Below are 18,005 nucleotides of genomic sequence, written 5' to 3' on the forward strand. Positions count from 1 at the left end.
TCGGAGGGTGAACATTTGGGCACCTTAGGACATCTTCAGACATATTGGATATAGCGTAATAGGTATTCTTCTATACCAAGATTATATTTTCTACATTATTTGGTTATACTATTAAGGCGATCTTGGCTTATTAGGGTTTCATATAATGGGTTTTATAAGAAAATTTTATAATCCCATATCTTCCGCTGCGCCCTAGGGCACTGGGAAACCCAACAGTGGTATCAGAGCCACCCTTAATCAGTTTAACCAAATGATAATACATGCTATTATCTTGATGCTATGAGATAGCTAGGTTGTTTGTATGCATGATTAGTTTATGCTATGAGATAGTGTTATATTCATGTTGTAGCACAGTATAATTGCTAGTACTAAATTATAGAATATGCAATGAGACCAATATAGTAGTATGAAAACTTTGGGCTGACCCATTCTGGAACAATCGACTCAGTTGGTGTCTAGGAAGGAAGCCACAGGTGGTTACTTAATTAGGACCTCACTCTCTGAGTGAGGGGTGCCTCCCACCTGCTTTCCTGGCCAATTATTTGATTGTCCTTTATGGTTGAGCTTAATGTTAGTAAGATACTATTATTTGAAAGCCCTCACTAAATTCATAATTAAGTCGTAGTGTTAATTGCTTTAAGCTGAGCCATTCTGAATCAATTGACTAAGTTGGTGTCTAGGAAAGAGGCTACAGGTGGTTATTTAATTAGGACCTTACTAAGTAAGGAGAGCCTCCCATCTGCTTACCTGGCCAACTATTTGATTGACCTCCATGGAAAAGCTAATTGCTGATATAACACTATAAAGGTCCTTCCTTCATGCTTAGATATTATTATGTCAATATCTACGCTAGCTTGTTGTGATTCCCACAAGGCTAGTATTAGGGATTGATATTGTAATATCTTGGTGCATATGATGCATATGGCATATTTTAATATGTTGCCTTGTTGTGATTCCCACAAGGGCAGCATTATTCAAATATGACTGTATAAAAATGAAGGGTTTGACTTAACTAGACACAATAGTTTGTTGTGATTCCCACAAGACTATATGTGTGCTAGAGGACAGAATAAAGTTGGGAATTGCATGGGATACAATTGGAAAGAGTTTCCTACCTTTGAACTTATAAGGGCTTGTTGTGATTCCCACAAGGTCTTTTATAAGGAATTTGGATCTCAACCCCACTAAGAAAATTAGTATTTTCTCGTTCATCATACTTGAGGGTTATGACATTCGATAAAAATAGTGGGAGTAACAATTAGATAGAAGTCCTTGTCTGATTGAATACATGTCATCATGATTGGTCTGCTTATATTAGTGTTCTTTGTAATTATAGATTAATTCTGCAAAAATGGCATCTTCACTCTCACTTAGAGGTATCTTAGATACAAACAAATTGACTGGTCCCAACTATGTGGATTGGTTGAGAAATTTAAAGATTGTTCTCACACAAGAAAAACTTTCCTACATTCTTGAAACCCCTGACCTAGGGTCAGCAGGGGAAGATGCAACTGAGGAGGAATTGGCCACATATCGTATGTGGAAAAATGATAGTTTGACTGTCAAATGTATCATGCTTGCTTCTATGAATAATGAATTGCAGAGGCAGCATGATAGCATGGATACTCACTCCATACTCCTTAACTTAAAGGAGTTATATGGTGAGCAGAGCAGAACTGCTAGATATGAGATATCTAAACAGTTGTTCCGTGCTAGAATAATCGAGGGATCATCTGTGCAAGACCACTGTTTAAAGGTTATAGACTTAATCACTCGATTAAGTCAACTTGGTTTTGCTATGGACAGTGAGCTCAGTCAGGATTTGATCCTGCAATCACTACCCGACTCATTCTCGCAGTTTGTCGTGAATTATCACATGAACAAACTGAATTCCTCCCTGCCTGAGCTTCTAAATATGCTGAAAACAGCAGAATCTCACATCAAGAAGGACAAGGGTCCGATCCTTCTTGTTGGTGAGAGCTCAAAGAAGAAGTCGGGCAACAAGGGTTCAAAGAAAAAACTAAACCCTAAGAGTCGCATCAAAAAGAAGAAGGGAAAGAAAATCTCTGGACCCGGTACCTGTTTCTACTGTGGCAAGACGGGGCATTGGAAAAGGAACTGCAAGAGCTTTCTTGCAAGTGTGAAGCCTGATGCAAGTGTTGCATCAAAAGGTATGTTTTTATTACATGCCAATATGACATTAAGTTCTTCTGATTCTAATTCATGGGTATTGGATACCGGTTGTGGTTCTCACATATGCAAATCTTTGTATGGACTGCAGAAAATTAGAAGTCTGAAGAAAGGTGACTTCGAGCTATATGGCGCTGGAGGAGAATCCATCCAGGCTGAAGCTGTTGGCACCTACATACTGGAGCTACCCTCCGGAAAGTTCTTGAAGCTAGAAGACTGTTATTTTATGCCAAAAATCATTAGAAATGTAATTTCAATTCCTTTGTTGCTTAAGAAAGGATTCGAAATAAATGGAAAGAGCAATGGTTGCTCTATTTCTTTATCTAATGAGTATTATTGTCATGGCACTATGGAAAATGGTCTTTTAGTATTATGTCTTAATAATGTTATGTTTCATATTGGCAAAGATAATAAAAGAAAAAGAGAAAATATTAATAATACCCTCTGGCATTACCGATTAGGTCATATTAGTGAGACAAGGTTACATAAGTTGTATAAAGATAAATTCTTTGACCCTTATGATTTTGAATCATTAGGAACTTGTGAATCTTGTCTTATGGGTAAAATGACCAAGTCTCCATTCTCGGGACATGGAGAAAGGGCAAGTGAGTTGTTAGAACTCGTACACACTGATGTGTGCGGTCCTATGTCAACTCAAGCTAGAGATGGATACTCTTACTTCATCACATTTACTGATGACTTATCAAGGTTCGGTTTTGTGTATCTAATGAAACATAAATCCGAAGCCTTTGATAAATTTAAAGAGTATCAAAGTATGGTCGAAAAACAAACTGGAAAGTGTATTAAAATCCTTCGATCTGATCGAGGAGGAGAATACCTTTCTAGTGAATTTTTAGACTATCTTAAATTAAAGGGTATACTCTCTGAATGGACACCTCCATATACGCCACAATTAAATGGTGTAGCTGAAAGAAGGAATCGTACCTTATTAGATATGGTACGGTCCATGATGTGCTTCACAAATCTTCCAATTTCCTTTTGGGGACATGCCCTAGAAACTGCTGCATTAGTATTAAATAGAGTACCATCTAAGTCTGTATCTAGCACTCCATATGAGATATGGAAAGGAAAGAAACCTAATCTTAAGTATCTTAAGATATGGGGTTGTCATGCTTATGTCAAAAGAAATTTTGGACATAAGCTAAGTGCTAGATCGGACAAATGTATATTTGTAGGTTATCCTAAAGACAGTTTAGGATATATCTTCTATGATCCTACCGAACGAAAGGTATTTGTTGCTAGGCATGCCACTTTCTTGGAAAAAGAGTTTTTCTTAGAAAAAGGCAAGGATAGAAGAATTGAACTTGATGAAGTTCAAGGCCTACAAGGTGAGACACATAATAATCCTCAACCAGATGTACCCATGGAAGAGGTACAACCACTACACACTACTCCTCTCCGAAGGTTAGAAAGAGTGCGAAATGCACCTAAGAGGTATGGATTTATCATTGAGAATGATGAAGCCCACATCATTGATAACGATGACCCTCTGACCTATTCGGAAGCTGTCAAGAGTAGGGACTCTGACAGATGGCTAGACGCCATGAAATCCGAGATAGATTCTATGTATACAAACCAAGTGTGGACTTTGGTTGATGCACCTGAGGGAGTGATTCCAATAGGGTGCAAATGGGTATACAAGAAGAAGATAGGAGCTGATGGCCAAGTAGAAATCTACAAGGCCAGGCTAGTGGCAAAAGGTTTCAGGCAAAAACAAGGCATTGATTATGATGAAACTTTTTCGCCAGTAGCTATGCTCAAATCTATTCGGATTATCCTTGCTATAGCTGCATACTATGATTATGAGATATGGCAGATGGATGTCAAAACCGCCTTTCTTAATGGTCACCTTGAGGAAGAGGTTTATATGACACAGCCAGAGGGATTTGTCTCAAAAGGGAGAGCAAATCAAGTATGTAGGCTTAAGAAATCCATTTATGGATTAAAGCAGGCATCTAGGAGTTGGAACATCCATTTTGATATGATAGTCAAAGAGTTTGGCTTCATTAAAAATATAGATGAACCTTGTGTGTACAAGAAGACTAATGGGAGTGCTATTGTCTTCTTGATATTATATGTGGACGATATATTGGTCATTGGAAATGATGTTCCAATGATGCAATCGGTCAAGACTTGGTTATCAAAGAAATTTTCCATGAAAGACTTGGGTGAAGCATCCTATATACTTGGTATAAGGATCTATAGAGATAGATCTAAAAGGATGCTAGGTTTGTCCCAGTCTAGGTGCATTGATAATGTGCTGAAGAGGTTCAGCATGGATGGAAGTAAGAAAGGTTTCTTACCCATAGGACATGGCATACAACTCTCTAGGAAGATGTCTCCTAAGACAACTGAAGAGAGGAATAGAATGAGTTCTATTCCCTATGCTTCGGTAGTAGGGTCGATCATGTATGCTATGTTATGTACCAGGCCTGATGTAGCTTATGCCTTGGGTATGGTAAGTAGATTTCAGGCAGATCCCGGGGAGGATCATTGGAAAATTGTGAAAAGCATTCTCAAATACTTGAGAAGGACTAGAGATGTTTTTCTAATTTATGGAGGATCAGAATTGAAACTAGAAGGCTATTCAGATTCTAGTTTTCAATCTGATCCAGATGATAGCAAGTCAATCTCTGGATATATCTTCACTTTGAATGGTGGAGCTGTGAGTTGGAAAAGTTCCAAACAGCAAACTGTAGCTGACTCAACTACTGAGGCAGAATACATAGCTGTTAGTGAAGCTGCTAAGGAAGCAGTCTGGATGAAGAAGTTCATCACAGAGCTGGGTGTAGTTCCTGAGATTGCCGGACCAGTCCCAGTTTATTGCGATAACACTGGAGCTGTTGCACAGGCTAAGGAACCAAGGTCTCATCATAGATCCAAGCACATTTTGAGACGCTTCCACCTTGTTCGAGAGATAATCGAAAGACAAGACGTCAAGATTGAACGAGTCGACACAAAGAACAATATAGCAGACCCATTTACTAAAGCTCTACCACAGCAGCAATTCAATCGTCACCTCGATTGTATGGGGTTAAAATATAAGGGCGATTGGCTTTAGTGCAAGTGGGAGATTGAAAGAGTAGATGCCCTATAAGCCAATCATTTGATGGGTTTCTCTTTGTAATCCTCCAAATCATGTACTTTGACACTCGATATATATCAATAAAGGCATTGTGTTTCATCATTTGCTGCTTATCTATTTTATTATTGGATGATGAACCCCATAAATTAGGACATTGGTTTTAGGGTTATGATGAGATCATACCAGTGAGACCTAAAATCCTAAAATCCTAATTTAGAATATTCCCAGTCAAATTGGTATATTGAGTCGGGGATCAATATTACCGGAAAGACTGGCACATCTTATGTATGCTCAATACAGAGGGTGATTGATCTCATAATCACTTGTGTTAGACACTAATACAAAGATGTGGGTGCTCATTAGAGGAATGAGTTCACTGAAATGACCAGCCATGAGAACATCTTATGGATTCTTACTTAATTATCAAAAGATGGTTCTCATAGTGGGAGTTGTGCAAGTGATCCTTAGACCTGAGATCACCATGGTACCTTGTGCACTTGAAGCTATGTTTTGGTTTACCCTCATTCACGACATTGCGTTGTGTACGGGGTATTCTGGATATGGTGGATTTTGTACGAAGGTTGTGAGTAGGTCAACAAGGAATCAGTCACTTCTAGTAAGAGAAGGTAACATCCTACTTACTCTAATCTTATGATGATTCAAGAAGCCTTTGATCAAAGCAAAATGAATATTAGAAAGAGTTTCTAATATTTCATTGTTTGAATTATCATATAAAAGATTGAGAGAGACATGAATAAGTGATTGAGTTTGATATTGATCCATACTCATGCACTTATTCAGGATGTAGTATGACTGAGGGATTGAATTGTACAGTAACTTGCCACTGAAGGGTATGTTTGGATTTGTCCAATACATTCCTCATCTTCCGGGTAGACATGATACGTTGCTAGACGTCAATCATGTCTTGTGGGTTGATCGGATCAAAGAGTTTGATTAGATCAAAGCATCAGAAAGGTTCTGATTGCTAAGTCAGGTTTAGCACTAAATTGAACCTAAATTGGATTAGAGGTATTCTAATCAGGTTAGGTCAACTTGCACCTGCACCTACTGCTGGCTAAGATAAGGAACCCAATGGGTCACACACAAGGGAATTGATCAAGGGTCTAATTGGATTAGATCATGTTTGCAAGATGAACATGCTAGCACGTGTTGCAAATCCTAGCTCCTGATTCAAATTAAATTCGAATATGATTCTTAGATTAGGTTGATCTAATATGATTAGATCATGACCTAATATGGGTTAGCCAAGAGTTGAAACCCATTTGGCTTTAATTAGACCTGATTTGATTAGGTTTAATGTTTTCTTTAAGTTGGTTAAACCCAATTGGATTGGGTTTGATAGGGCCTTCACTTCTGGACCATTGGATCGCTTCCTGGATGAAGGATCTGGTCCACTGGTTGGCGCCTTCATCTGGACCATTGGATGGCTTCCTGGATGAAGGATCTGGTCCACTGGTTAGCGCCTGAATCTAGACCACTGGATGGCTCTCTGGATGAAAGATCTGGACCGTTGCTCAGCGCCTGAATCTGGACCACTGGATGGCTCTCTGGATGAAAGATCTGGACCGTTGCTCAGCGCCTGAATCTGGACCATCGGTGATGGCATCTTGCTTCTGGACCATTGGATGGCACCCTGGATGATGATGCCCTGATCTGGACCATTAGATGGCGCCTAGATCTGGACCATTGGCTTTGGTTCACTGCATTTGGGCCCTTGGATCATCAGGATTTAAGAGGGAGATGTGAGAAAGAAGTTGATACACCCTTCTCCTTAGCACCCCATCATGATGGGATGCATCTCTTGGCACATGCCTCATCATGATGAGGTGTGTGGATGGGATGCATCCCTTTATGATGCATCCCTCCATCTCTTATAAATAAGGAGGTGCCTTGGGGTTCTAAAGATCATCCAAGAAAAAGCCTCTCCTTCTCTCTCCCTTATCCCTTCTTTCTTACAAGCCTCTCTCTTTTGTCCTAACCCAAGACAAGAGGGTCTTCTTTAGGACAAAAAGGCTAGTGAATGTTTTAGAGGTAGAAAGGAAGAAGGAAGTGAAGGAAAATCAGCCAATTAAATCCTTTGGAAGGATTGAACAATTAGAATCAAGTTTTGGTGGAGCTAGAGTCTTGAACCCATTCCTGTGTGGATCAACATCGGAGGGTGAACATTTGGGCACCTTAGGACATCTTCAGACATATTGGATATAGCGTAATAGGTATTCTTCTATACCAAGATTATATTTTCTACATTATTTGGTTATACTATTAAGGCGATCTTGGCTTATTAGGGTTTCATATAATGGGTTTTATAAGAAAATTTTATAATCCCATATCTTCCGCTGCGCCCTAGGGCACTGGGAAACCCAACAGTAAAATTCACCTTGCAATTATAGATTAAGGCTACATTTGATTGCGAGTAATCAACTGGTTAAGGGCAGGTTATCAGCTTAACCAGCCAAACACATGCCAAAAAGTGAGGGTTAAAGTTATTTAGTTGAAGTCTCCTAACTCCGCTTAACTTGGTTGACTATTTCATGAGAGAGGACGAAATACAGTTAACCACCAATCTCTCTATTCTCTCTCTCTACTTTTGTACTCTTTCCACAAATTTGTCCTACTAAGGCTATGTTTGGATATTAGTTGAAGAAGGGACAATATAAAGTTATCTAGCTAATCAACCGGACACCATTTTAAAGGTGTGAATTAACTTATTTGGTCATCAGGTGAAAAAGGTACTTAACTGGGTTAAAATTATTTGTAGGAAGAGAGTGAAAATAACTTTAACCACCAAAAGCCCTCACCTCCTCTCTACTTTTTTACTTGTTTCAACAACTTTATCCCACTAACTATAGAAGCATTAACCAAACAGCAAATAGAGTTAGTCTCTGGTTAGCTGGTTAGGGAGTGAATTTTTTTATGATTAAAGTTATTCAAGGAGTGTTAGCTATTCAGCAGCCAAATGCCAAGAAACCTGGAAATGTCAACCAAGTAGGGCTTGTTTGGATGATTGGGTTGACAATCCTATGGGATTCGTGGGTTGGGCTAGGACAACTAGCAAAATCATAAAATTACAGGCTAGGCTAGGCCTATATTGATAAATACCCAGAAGTGGCTTTGGAGTGGGCCGGCCTGAATCCTATAATATGGCATAACTTAAATCACTGATTAGGAGATGGTTTCAAATGGTTAAATCTCTCTGCTCCCTGATGAGCTATTAAGTATCCAAACACAGCCTCACAGCCTCAGGGAATACTACTTACAGTTTAGGATGCTTGCTTTAACATCACGTTTGAGCATAATTGTTTTAACATGATGTGAACCTAGAGGCCTCGGTGCAGTCCAACTAATAAACCAATATGATGTTTCCTTTTCAAGTTCAAGAAGCTTCCACTTCTTGTGAGAACAAAAGCCTTCTACTTGGATTGAAACCAAATTCGATTCTACAAACTTTCCGAACTTACACTGAGAAAAGAAAGAATTAAATGGTCCCTATCCTCCTTCCAATGATTATACAAGACACATCATCAGAATGAAGTCTTAAAGCATTCAACCAGATGTAATGGATTCTTGGTCCAAGGTGGCTCTGAAGAGGCTGCAAGTAAGCTAAGGAATACTTTCAAGAAAGCGCACCATATGATGCCATCGTGTAAGTTTTATTTAGTGCACTGTATGATGCTATCCATAAGGTATATCCCCCCACCCAACTGGGAGTTGCCGTGCAGATAAGAACAACCAAAGAAAACTATGGGATCATGGAAGGCCTATGGAGCTCGTACTTCCAAAAATTCAGACAAGGCATTTGATTAAAAAGTTGATATGCACTGTCCCTAAAAAATGGGGATAATGGGCTCCGCAGCCACGTCTGGTTCATCAAATTTCTTCAACCGCTTGCTTATGCTCTTAAGACTTACTCATGAGTGCACAACTTACCTCTGGATAGCTTAATTCGACATCCAAAGCACCCTACCAATAATGGAAATGCCACCTCTTGGTTAGAATTCATTCATGAATCACCAGAAGAAAAGGGTTTGTCTTCTTAAAACAAATTGTATGCTGATCTTCTTTTCTTCTTCATCTTAAAAGAAATTAAGCACAGATAGTCCATTTTTTTTTTAAACCATGCTTCAATTGGGATCACATTATACTGGCTGATATACTACTTGGTGTCATCTACATCCTTACTGGTCTAGCTATCATATTCCCTGACATAGTGTTTTGTTTTTTCTTTTAAAAATTTTATTTAAAGAAGTGAGTCTCCATCAAGGTATCCATGTAAAGTTAGAGACTCTGTATATTTTATTTTTCTAGTTCAGTAATGTGTGCATGTGATTACTCCTATTATGAATCAACATCAAAAATATAACCCTGTTCTTCTTTTTCATTAACTATATTTCAGCTTGATTTGCATCTTTTGCATACACAGCCATAAGAAAAAGTTAGGTAATAGTCAAGCAAAGTATTCTAACATTACGCAATCTATGCCATATATATCATGTGAGTTGTGGTGCTTGGATTAAACATTTGAGTTAATGATTTCTCTTATAAGTCTGTTTGATTATTAGATGATAAGGAAACACTATAAAGTTTAACTATGTAAGGATCAGACTCTGTGCTAAATCACCTCTCCCTTCATGCTCTTGATGGAATTACGCATTTTTAGGAACTCTTGTGGAAATTTACTGCCCAGATTTAAATTGGAGTTATATAAATTTTGTTGAATTTTTTACTGTAAGTTTTATGGTTTTCTCTAACATTAACATCTAACTAACAGAATTTTGGGTTTGATGGGAAATTGGTGGTCAACCATGTGTCCTCCATGACATGGGGCTAAGAGAAGACACAAGGTGGTCTTCAAGCTGGATTTCTAGCTACTTGCCCAGGGAAAGATAAGCATCTCTTTCTTTTCTTTTCTGTTCTTTTCTTTCTTTGTTGCGTTGATGATTGTAAAGTATATTTTGACATCGGATGAATGATGATGGAGTCCACTTTCTGACAAATATGAGTTGTACTGCTTGCAAGTGTTGTTTCTTTACAGGAATGGAAGTTAGAAACACCTTTCTTTCTATGAAATAATATTTTGTTATTTTCCTTTCGGGTTGGTTATTATGGCTATTCTTTGAAATTGCTATTTTTTACCCCCAAAAGAAAAAGAATTGCTAATATTGCTAGCACTCACTGATATTTATCTAGAGCCCCAAGAAACTGATAATGTTGTATTTGGTACATCTGCCACTTTCCTATATTTCTAGAAACATGGATGGAGCCTCACTTGAAGCATCAGTCTCATGTTGAACGTGTGTAGTTTATGGTGAGGCAAGCATATGATGTCTTCTTTTTGATATTGTGCTCGATCATGTGCTTAACCATACGTTAAGTATTATTTTTGACTTCTACCAGCTATGTTACAATATGATAAACCTTTTTAGAGAGTGAGAGAGAGTTTTGTTCATCTACACCAGTGAATTCATGAAATCAACTAATGGGTTGGTTATTTATAGGAAATTAAGTTCTTATATGGAAGAGAACGATTTTGCTGTTTTGTTTTTTTTTTTTTTTGTGTGCGAACAACATCAAATAACTTTTGCAGCCAGCTTAGGTGGATACCAGCAATAATTGGTGCTGTTTCTTTGGTTCAGCTTAAGCCTGAGGACAGAGTTTAGGTTTTCATTACTTGACCCCTAAGAACCTAGCATGGTTTGTACATGCCCCCGTATGCTTTATATGCTTACAAAAGTATATCTTTTTCATTAGAAAAAGTTGCAGTATCACGTGATCACCATTATCAAATATGCCTGACTTTCCATAGGTTGTCATATTACCACAAGAAATGAACAAAGCTTATAAAAAGGGAAGCTTTTAGTGGCAATCTTTTAATAAATTTTGCGAACACGAAAGCTTTATACCCTTTTTTTTTGAGGAAAGAAAGCTTTATACATTTAATTAAGCCATACCTAAGGGTTCGTAATTATCTATGGTTATGGCCTAGTTGTTTATAGATTAAGTATCTTCTTGCATTCTGCTGGTGTAATCATAGGATGGTCCTATAATTCTTGCACTTTTCACACTTCCCCATGCCTCCACAACAAGAAGGAATGGAGTATATGGCAGAAAACGCACAGAGCTGATCTGGTTTAGGTATCTGTAGGACACAGCTTTTAGTAAAACTTGTAATGGTTTCTGATTACTAGTCTTCTATGTAATCACTAGAGTTGCTAGCTAGAATCATGTTCCAATAATTAATTTAGTCGGCCATCTTAACATGGGTTATAAAGCTCTGATAGACCATAAATGGATACTGTCATAAAGAAGCAACATTTTTACTCTAGACAATGCAAAGCATATAAAATCTGGCTTTGCGAAAGATTCTCTCATCATTTAAATGTATCTTGGATGATTCCTTCCCGACAGCGATGAGCCTTAAACTATATGAATTTTAGTTTTCTAGCATTAATATGGAGCTATTCACTTCAAGCTAGGTTGGCCAGATGTAGCTTCCTCTCTCAGATGGTTGATATCATGCTAAGAATTTATTTTTTTTCAAAGGTCCTTTGTCTCTGAAAATATGAAAGATAACATTTTGGTGCTGACATGTATATTTGTTTGTTAGTTTTGTTTGCTCATTAACCCAACAGATAATCCATTAACCCTTTATGAACTATAATGTTTGTGTTAGAGGAGCTCTTTTGTTACTTCTACAGGGCTGCACAGGTATCAGAGACACCTCTTAGGAGGATTAGACAACGACAAGGGGACAAGGAGCATAAGTCATTATTATTAACACTGTTAGCATCGGCCAGCTGGGATTAAGAGGCTTCTAGGCTTCTATTCTTTTGGGGGTCTTTAGGTATTGCGTCATGGCACATAAAGTTACAATATTTTTTGTTATCCTGACTGAAGAGATTACGTGTCGCACAGGTACGATATCATACTCATACAGAAAAGCCAAGTGTTCGATTAATAGCCATTTGGTGTTTGTGAAACAGGCTGTAATGGAAAGGCAAATTGTACTATGGAAAAAGTTTCAAACGTGGTTGCATCAAGTGTTGTGACTTTCAAAAAAAAAAAGAGGCAGAATTCATCACTATGATTAATTTTTGCATAAGAACATTGCTTCTCATCCTCTTGCATTCCTTTTTTTTCTTTCTTTTTTTCTTTCTATATAACAGTTTATAATTGGTTTAATTTGACAGACAAGTACCAAAGTTTCTACCTTAAATAAGGTGAATGTGCAACTATGGCCTTGTAGAGTTTTGAGGCAAACATGCAATGCCATCTTTTCTATATGTTTGCTTGGTTAGTGATGGAGCCATTTGGGAAACTAGTATAATATGCATAAAGTTCTTATATGAGCTTAGAAAATGTATACTAATGGGCGCTTGAAAGGATTTCTCCAAAATACAGTAAAGTTCTTATATTGGCGTATGATGTACTTAAGCAGTCTCATGAATTCTTCCAGCTTAGTAGACTGAAAGATTATAAAAATATAAGCCTATCAATCTAGCTTCAAATTTGGAAAATGTTGAGAGTGCAAAATGCTATGAATTTCCGTGCAACCCTCTTTAAGCAAATAAATACTAGAATCATTTCAAAGGTGATCTAGCTTCTATAACTTATTAAGTTAGATTCTAGGAAAATACTAGTTGCACGGTTTGACAGTTTTGCTGGGAATCTAGGAGTAAGGGCAATTATTCTTGCCATTCCTCCTCCTTTGGGGCTCTTACTATATTCCAATAAATACAAATATGCAAAATGGACTGCTAAGTTGCAATAAAAATGTGATGGCATTAAATGAAGAGTACTTATAGAAGGTGGGAGTAAAAAAATTGCCATGACGATGATTAAAAGAATTGGTTATGGCATTGTTGCTGATGCATGTATGACTGACCACATTAGCATGCGGGAAATTTTGATTTTGATCGATGAATTGATACCTAGAGAGGTCACATTGGTCAAACATGACAATTAGGAGCCTGTCTCACCATGGCCGGACACACTCATACGGTTCTAAGATCTATTCATTATATTGGATATCCATGCTCCAGATACCAGCAACCATCATTGAACAGATAGATCGGATTTGTAGAAATTTCTTATGGGGAGACGAGCTCATGTAGCAAAGTTGAATACCTAGCTAGCTGGGCACAGGTATGCAGGCCAAAGAAATTGGGTGGTTTAGGAGTCATTGACCTCACAACTGCCAATCAAGCCCTTCTTAGAATGGCGTTGGAAATTGCTTGGAATCTTTGTGAAATTGTTTGAAATTTTCAGACAATGAATGCTTCTACTTGTTGGTCCGGATGATATTCTTTCCTTTATTGCTTCTTCTTACAAACATCAGCATTTTCTGTCCTGATTATCAAATCCTTGGTTTCGAATCATTTAGTTTTTTTTTCTTGCATGATTAATCTTCAATGAAATCTGCGTGGCTCCTTTTGCCTCTCTTTACATCAAAAAAAGAAATGGTGGTGGAAATAATTTTAACAAGCAGGAAAGGCAGCAGTAGAAACTTATACATGTTTTACTGGACTACACCTCTGTCAAATCCAAGGCATTCTCAGCTTTGTTCCTTTTTCCCTGTGTGGAAAGGTATAACCAAGGCATTCTCTTTCTTCTGCTCTTCATCCTTTTCAAATATTGGAGATGCAGGAAGTACAGTCTTTTGGTCGGACTCCTGGTTATCTAGCAAAACTTACAGGCAGCTTATCGAAGCAAAATACTGTGGATAGAAAGTTCAATCGAAGAATAAAGTTTTCCTCTCTATAGTAAATCAACTCAGGACGTTGTCATGTCATGCACTACCCCACCACATTGGGGTAGGTCCCTATGGTTCTCATAAATAAAGAGTTCAAAGTTCCTTTGCCAGAATCCTGTATTTCCATCTTGTATAGTAAATAAATACGATCTAATATATAATTATAGGGAAATATCTCCGTTTCCGTTTCAAAAGAAGAAAAAATAAAGACAATTAAGAGGCAGGCTAATTGCCTACTTATTACTTCAAATTTGAAAGATATGTTGATAAATGAATCTTGACTAGAGACTCGAGGCTACTAACAAGATTTATAGATAGATTTCTAACACACATAGGTTGAAGAGAGAGGATCTTATGCTCCGTTGTAGGATTGTTTGCCTGTATTCCAAGTCATCATGACTTAATAGTTTTACCGGCAGAAGACAATGCAGTTGTTTTCAGAAGATACCATCTTTTGTTTATATACATTTTATACCACATATATCACATTACATTTTCATTCTACACTCTTCCGTATTTTAATTTGGATATGGACGTATGGCTATTTTTTCGTCGTATGTACATCACAATTCTACCATACTAAAATGTGATATAATACATAGTGTAAAGAGAAAACATTACACATGCTACCAAATTAATTATAGGAGTTGTAAATGAAAATGTTAATCATAAATTATGATGTATAATATCTAAAATACCTACAAATTTAAAAAAAAATCGTTAGTTTTTTAGATCACTTGCTTGTGCATCAAATCATCAAAAAATTAAACACATAGCAATGCTGCTAGAAGTATTAACTTGAGATAATTCAGTGAGTCAAAGGGTATTGGAAACAAACTGGTCTTGTCTATAATCATTATAAACCTTATGTATCATATTCAATGGCTCAAATTTTCATTTTTTTTGCAATGTCCACCATTGAATTTGGCATCGAGTGTAAAGTGTTCTTTTTACACCCTACAAGAACTATAATCATTTAAAACATGTTCATGCATGCATTTAATTTTTGCCGGACCCCTATCAGGACTCTCAAACTCTTTGTAGATACTGCTTAGATTTTGGTGAACTCAAAGTTATTTGGTTTCACACGCATTGGGTCTAGTCGATTTATCGAAATAAATGCGGTGTTTGCTTAGGTGAGCACAGCACCTCTCTTTTCCTTGCTGCATGGGTTCAGTTTGAGATGGCTGCGGCTCCCTTGATGAGTAGTTTAAATAGTCTCAATGGCTTCACCAGAAGAAAAGAACAAATCATAATTCATGATTCTTTTTCTCTTCAAAAGTCATAATATCATCAATACAAAAGATGGGAGGTGCTGAAGCTGCACAAACAAAGAAGAATTCGTGGAATATACTCGTTTATTAATACAAAGTTGATGGATACACCATGAAAGGAGACACTACTTTCTAAGTAGATTTAATTATGGGAATCTTATTTGGGTGCTGCAAGAGAGCACAACATAGTGAGAGCTGTGCATGAATCAGCGCTTTCACTTGGAGTACAGCTCCTTATCCATCCAAACCTTAACCTTATTCGGTTCTCATCCTAAAGCTCTCCTCCAAGCCATTCCTCTTCGCTGTTAAGGAAACTGGCCAGTGACGTGAGCTCCATTTCAAAGGGTAGTGTTGCATCACTCATCCAATCTTCAAGCATCCCCTTACAGTCTTCTCTTCTGGTATAGTGGCTGCATGGTGATTCACTCCCCCATAGTTGCAAAAAATCGAAGTCCAGAGCTTCTGATGCGGAAGCATTGCTTGTATCCAGCCCTACCAACACATCCCACCAAGTGTCTTCTCGAGGATCAACAGAGGAGTGTTCATCAGATTTTGAGTTTGGTACCTTCTCAGCAGCCAATTCTCCAGTCATGGCCGGCTCCATAGTGACATTTTTCTCTTGGTTTTGAGCAATGCGCTGCTGGGGTGGGATGAACATCTCAGCACATCGAATCGCCTTCGTTCGAACCACCACCGGTGCCTCATCGACCGATGGCTCACATCTTTTTGGTTGGTGCTGACCTTGGACCTTCTTCCTCAAACAAGTGTTCCAATAGTTCTTGATTTCATTGTCTGTTCGCCCTGGCAATCGCCCTGCGATCAGCGACCACCTGCAAGAGAAATTGTTGAAGGACACAAGTGAAGACACAATTCACAACTATATCACCATGAAGCCATTCAGTAACAAAGGTTCTACTTGTTTCCTAAGAGGCTGTGTAGTCTAATGATAAGATCCTCCTCTTCACTTGTTATGTTCCCTCTTTTGATGTCAGGCCTAAGGTAGTTCAGCCATCGGAGCCGGCAGCTCTTTCCGCACCGCTTGAGGCCTGAAAACACACCATGGGTGAGAATTGAGACTGTTGTTGGAGTATCAAGCAGCTCAACAATTCTTTTCTAGTTAAGAGAAGAGTGTTGAAGTGTGTGTTTGATTGCACCTGCTTTCTTGGGGAGGCTTCCCCATCTCCCTTCTCCATTGGCTTTGATGTAGGCTTTAAGGATCCTGTCCTCCTCTGCTGTCCAGGCTCCTCTGTTGAGATCTTCTTTAGAGCAACAAGGTTTCCTACCCATCTTGGACTTAGTAGAGTCTAAGAGAGCTCTCCTCTCTTTATTGCACCTTGAGAGCCACTCCCTCCTCAGCCTCTTATAACTCTTAGGAAGTATGGATGGGCTCCTATACCCTGTTACTGGAAAGACACTGATCACATGTGAAGAATCCGAGTCCTATGAGCCTACAGAAGCTCGATACGTCGTGGACTCAAAACTTAGTATCATCCCTCTCTATTAAGATTAATATAAATGCCATGAATGAAGCTTTAGCACTGCATAATTTAGATTGGCAGCCTATTAGCCTAATGATTAGGTTCAGCCATGCCATGGATGACCTTTATAAAATGTTTATTTTTTCTTTAGAGGAAAATTACATAGATGATTGCGATGTGCTGATCATCCATCTTTTATTTTAGTGAAAAGAGGCTTTTATGTGTTATTATTAAAATCACCTAATCGCTTTCATCTACCCTTCTAGTTGGGGTCGAGCAACCTCCTTTCTCAATGACATTTCAAAGCTTGTTTCCTTTTAAATGCCCTACTTGGTTGGATTTCTATAATTGATGAAGGATGATGCCATTTGAGACGCATAATTATGATGAAAAAAATATTTTTTCTGATACTTTTCATAGTTAATCACAATTTTCAATTCATTAGGGTTCTTAGAGGCCGGCCAGTTTATCATCGCCGTATTCAGGAGGATTTGGACAAGGGCTTGTGTTCATGTTAGTCTTGTTGCCTTTGTTGTATTAGGAGTTTTTTTTGCCTTTTTTTTTTTTCTTTTTGTGCCAAAAAAAATTTATAGGAGTTCAAACTGTACAAAGATGTGGCAGGCCTTCAAGAACCCAACACTAGGAAGTCCATATTCAAATACAAAAACTTATAATCTATCAAGTGAATAATTGATATCTGAGATTGTTTCAATTGACAGTTCCAGTTATGCAATCTAACAGAAATTTTTGATGGAAAATCCAATAGCAAAATCAGAAAGACAAACATGACAATGTCAATTGTTTTTTCCAAATTGAGTGCAAGGGTTATATCAAACTCTTTAATTAATGGAAGGGAACTTTTTGTGCCTTTTTTTTTTGTTCCCAGGAGGCCTAAACAATTGGAAACAAATTGTATCATGTGTAATGAAAGATTAATTCTTTGCACCCCAAATTTATCCATTACATAAAAAAGATCAAAAATTTCATCTGAATCTCAGTGTATATGTGCAAGTCATTCCCTCTCACAACAAACTACCCCTGAAGCCTTATCATCTAGTTACTGCTCCTCTCAGACAAAATGTGATTCCCCTTCACTACTTTAATTTCATCATGGTGACTCCTTCTATAGGAGAGTATTCTTTAAAGGAAATGGTTCAGATACTTCATTAGACTATGATAAGCATTCC

General features: G+C 37.9%; 1 protein-coding gene across 1 annotated transcript; it reads right to left on the minus strand.

Annotated features, from left to right (window-relative positions):
• Nucleotides 1–15,427: 15,427 nt before the first annotated feature.
• Nucleotides 15,428–16,803, minus strand: LOC120111688 (transcription factor MYB1-like). Its single transcript, XM_039129499.1, has 3 exons — nucleotides 16,495–16,803; nucleotides 16,257–16,386; nucleotides 15,428–16,170 (listed from the first exon to the last, which is right to left on the minus strand). Exons 1-3 carry the CDS (start codon nucleotides 16,625–16,627, stop codon nucleotides 15,612–15,614), a joined length of 822 nt encoding a protein of 273 aa, XP_038985427.1. The 5' UTR covers nucleotides 16,628–16,803; the 3' UTR covers nucleotides 15,428–15,611.
• Nucleotides 16,804–18,005: the final 1,202 nt, after the last annotated feature.

This window comes from Phoenix dactylifera, chromosome 8, assembly GCF_009389715.1.
Source record: "Phoenix dactylifera cultivar Barhee BC4 chromosome 8, palm_55x_up_171113_PBpolish2nd_filt_p, whole genome shotgun sequence".
Lineage (NCBI taxonomy): Eukaryota > Viridiplantae > Streptophyta > Magnoliopsida > Arecales > Arecaceae > Phoenix > Phoenix dactylifera.

Excerpts from the sequence above, each read along its gene's own strand:
- LOC120111688 (XM_039129499.1), bottom strand. The coding sequence starts at position 16,627 with ATGGGTAGGAAACCTTGTTGCTCTAAAGAAGATCTCAACAGAGGAGCC. Across the intron at positions 16,387-16,494 it reads AAGCCTCCCCAAGAAAGCAG|GCCTCAAGCGGTGCGGAAAG; the intron begins GTGCAATCAAAC and ends GTGTGTTTTCAG. Across the intron at positions 16,171-16,256 it reads CACAGCCTCTTAGGAAACAA|GTGGTCGCTGATCGCAGGGC; the intron begins GTAGAACCTTTG and ends TTTCTCTTGCAG.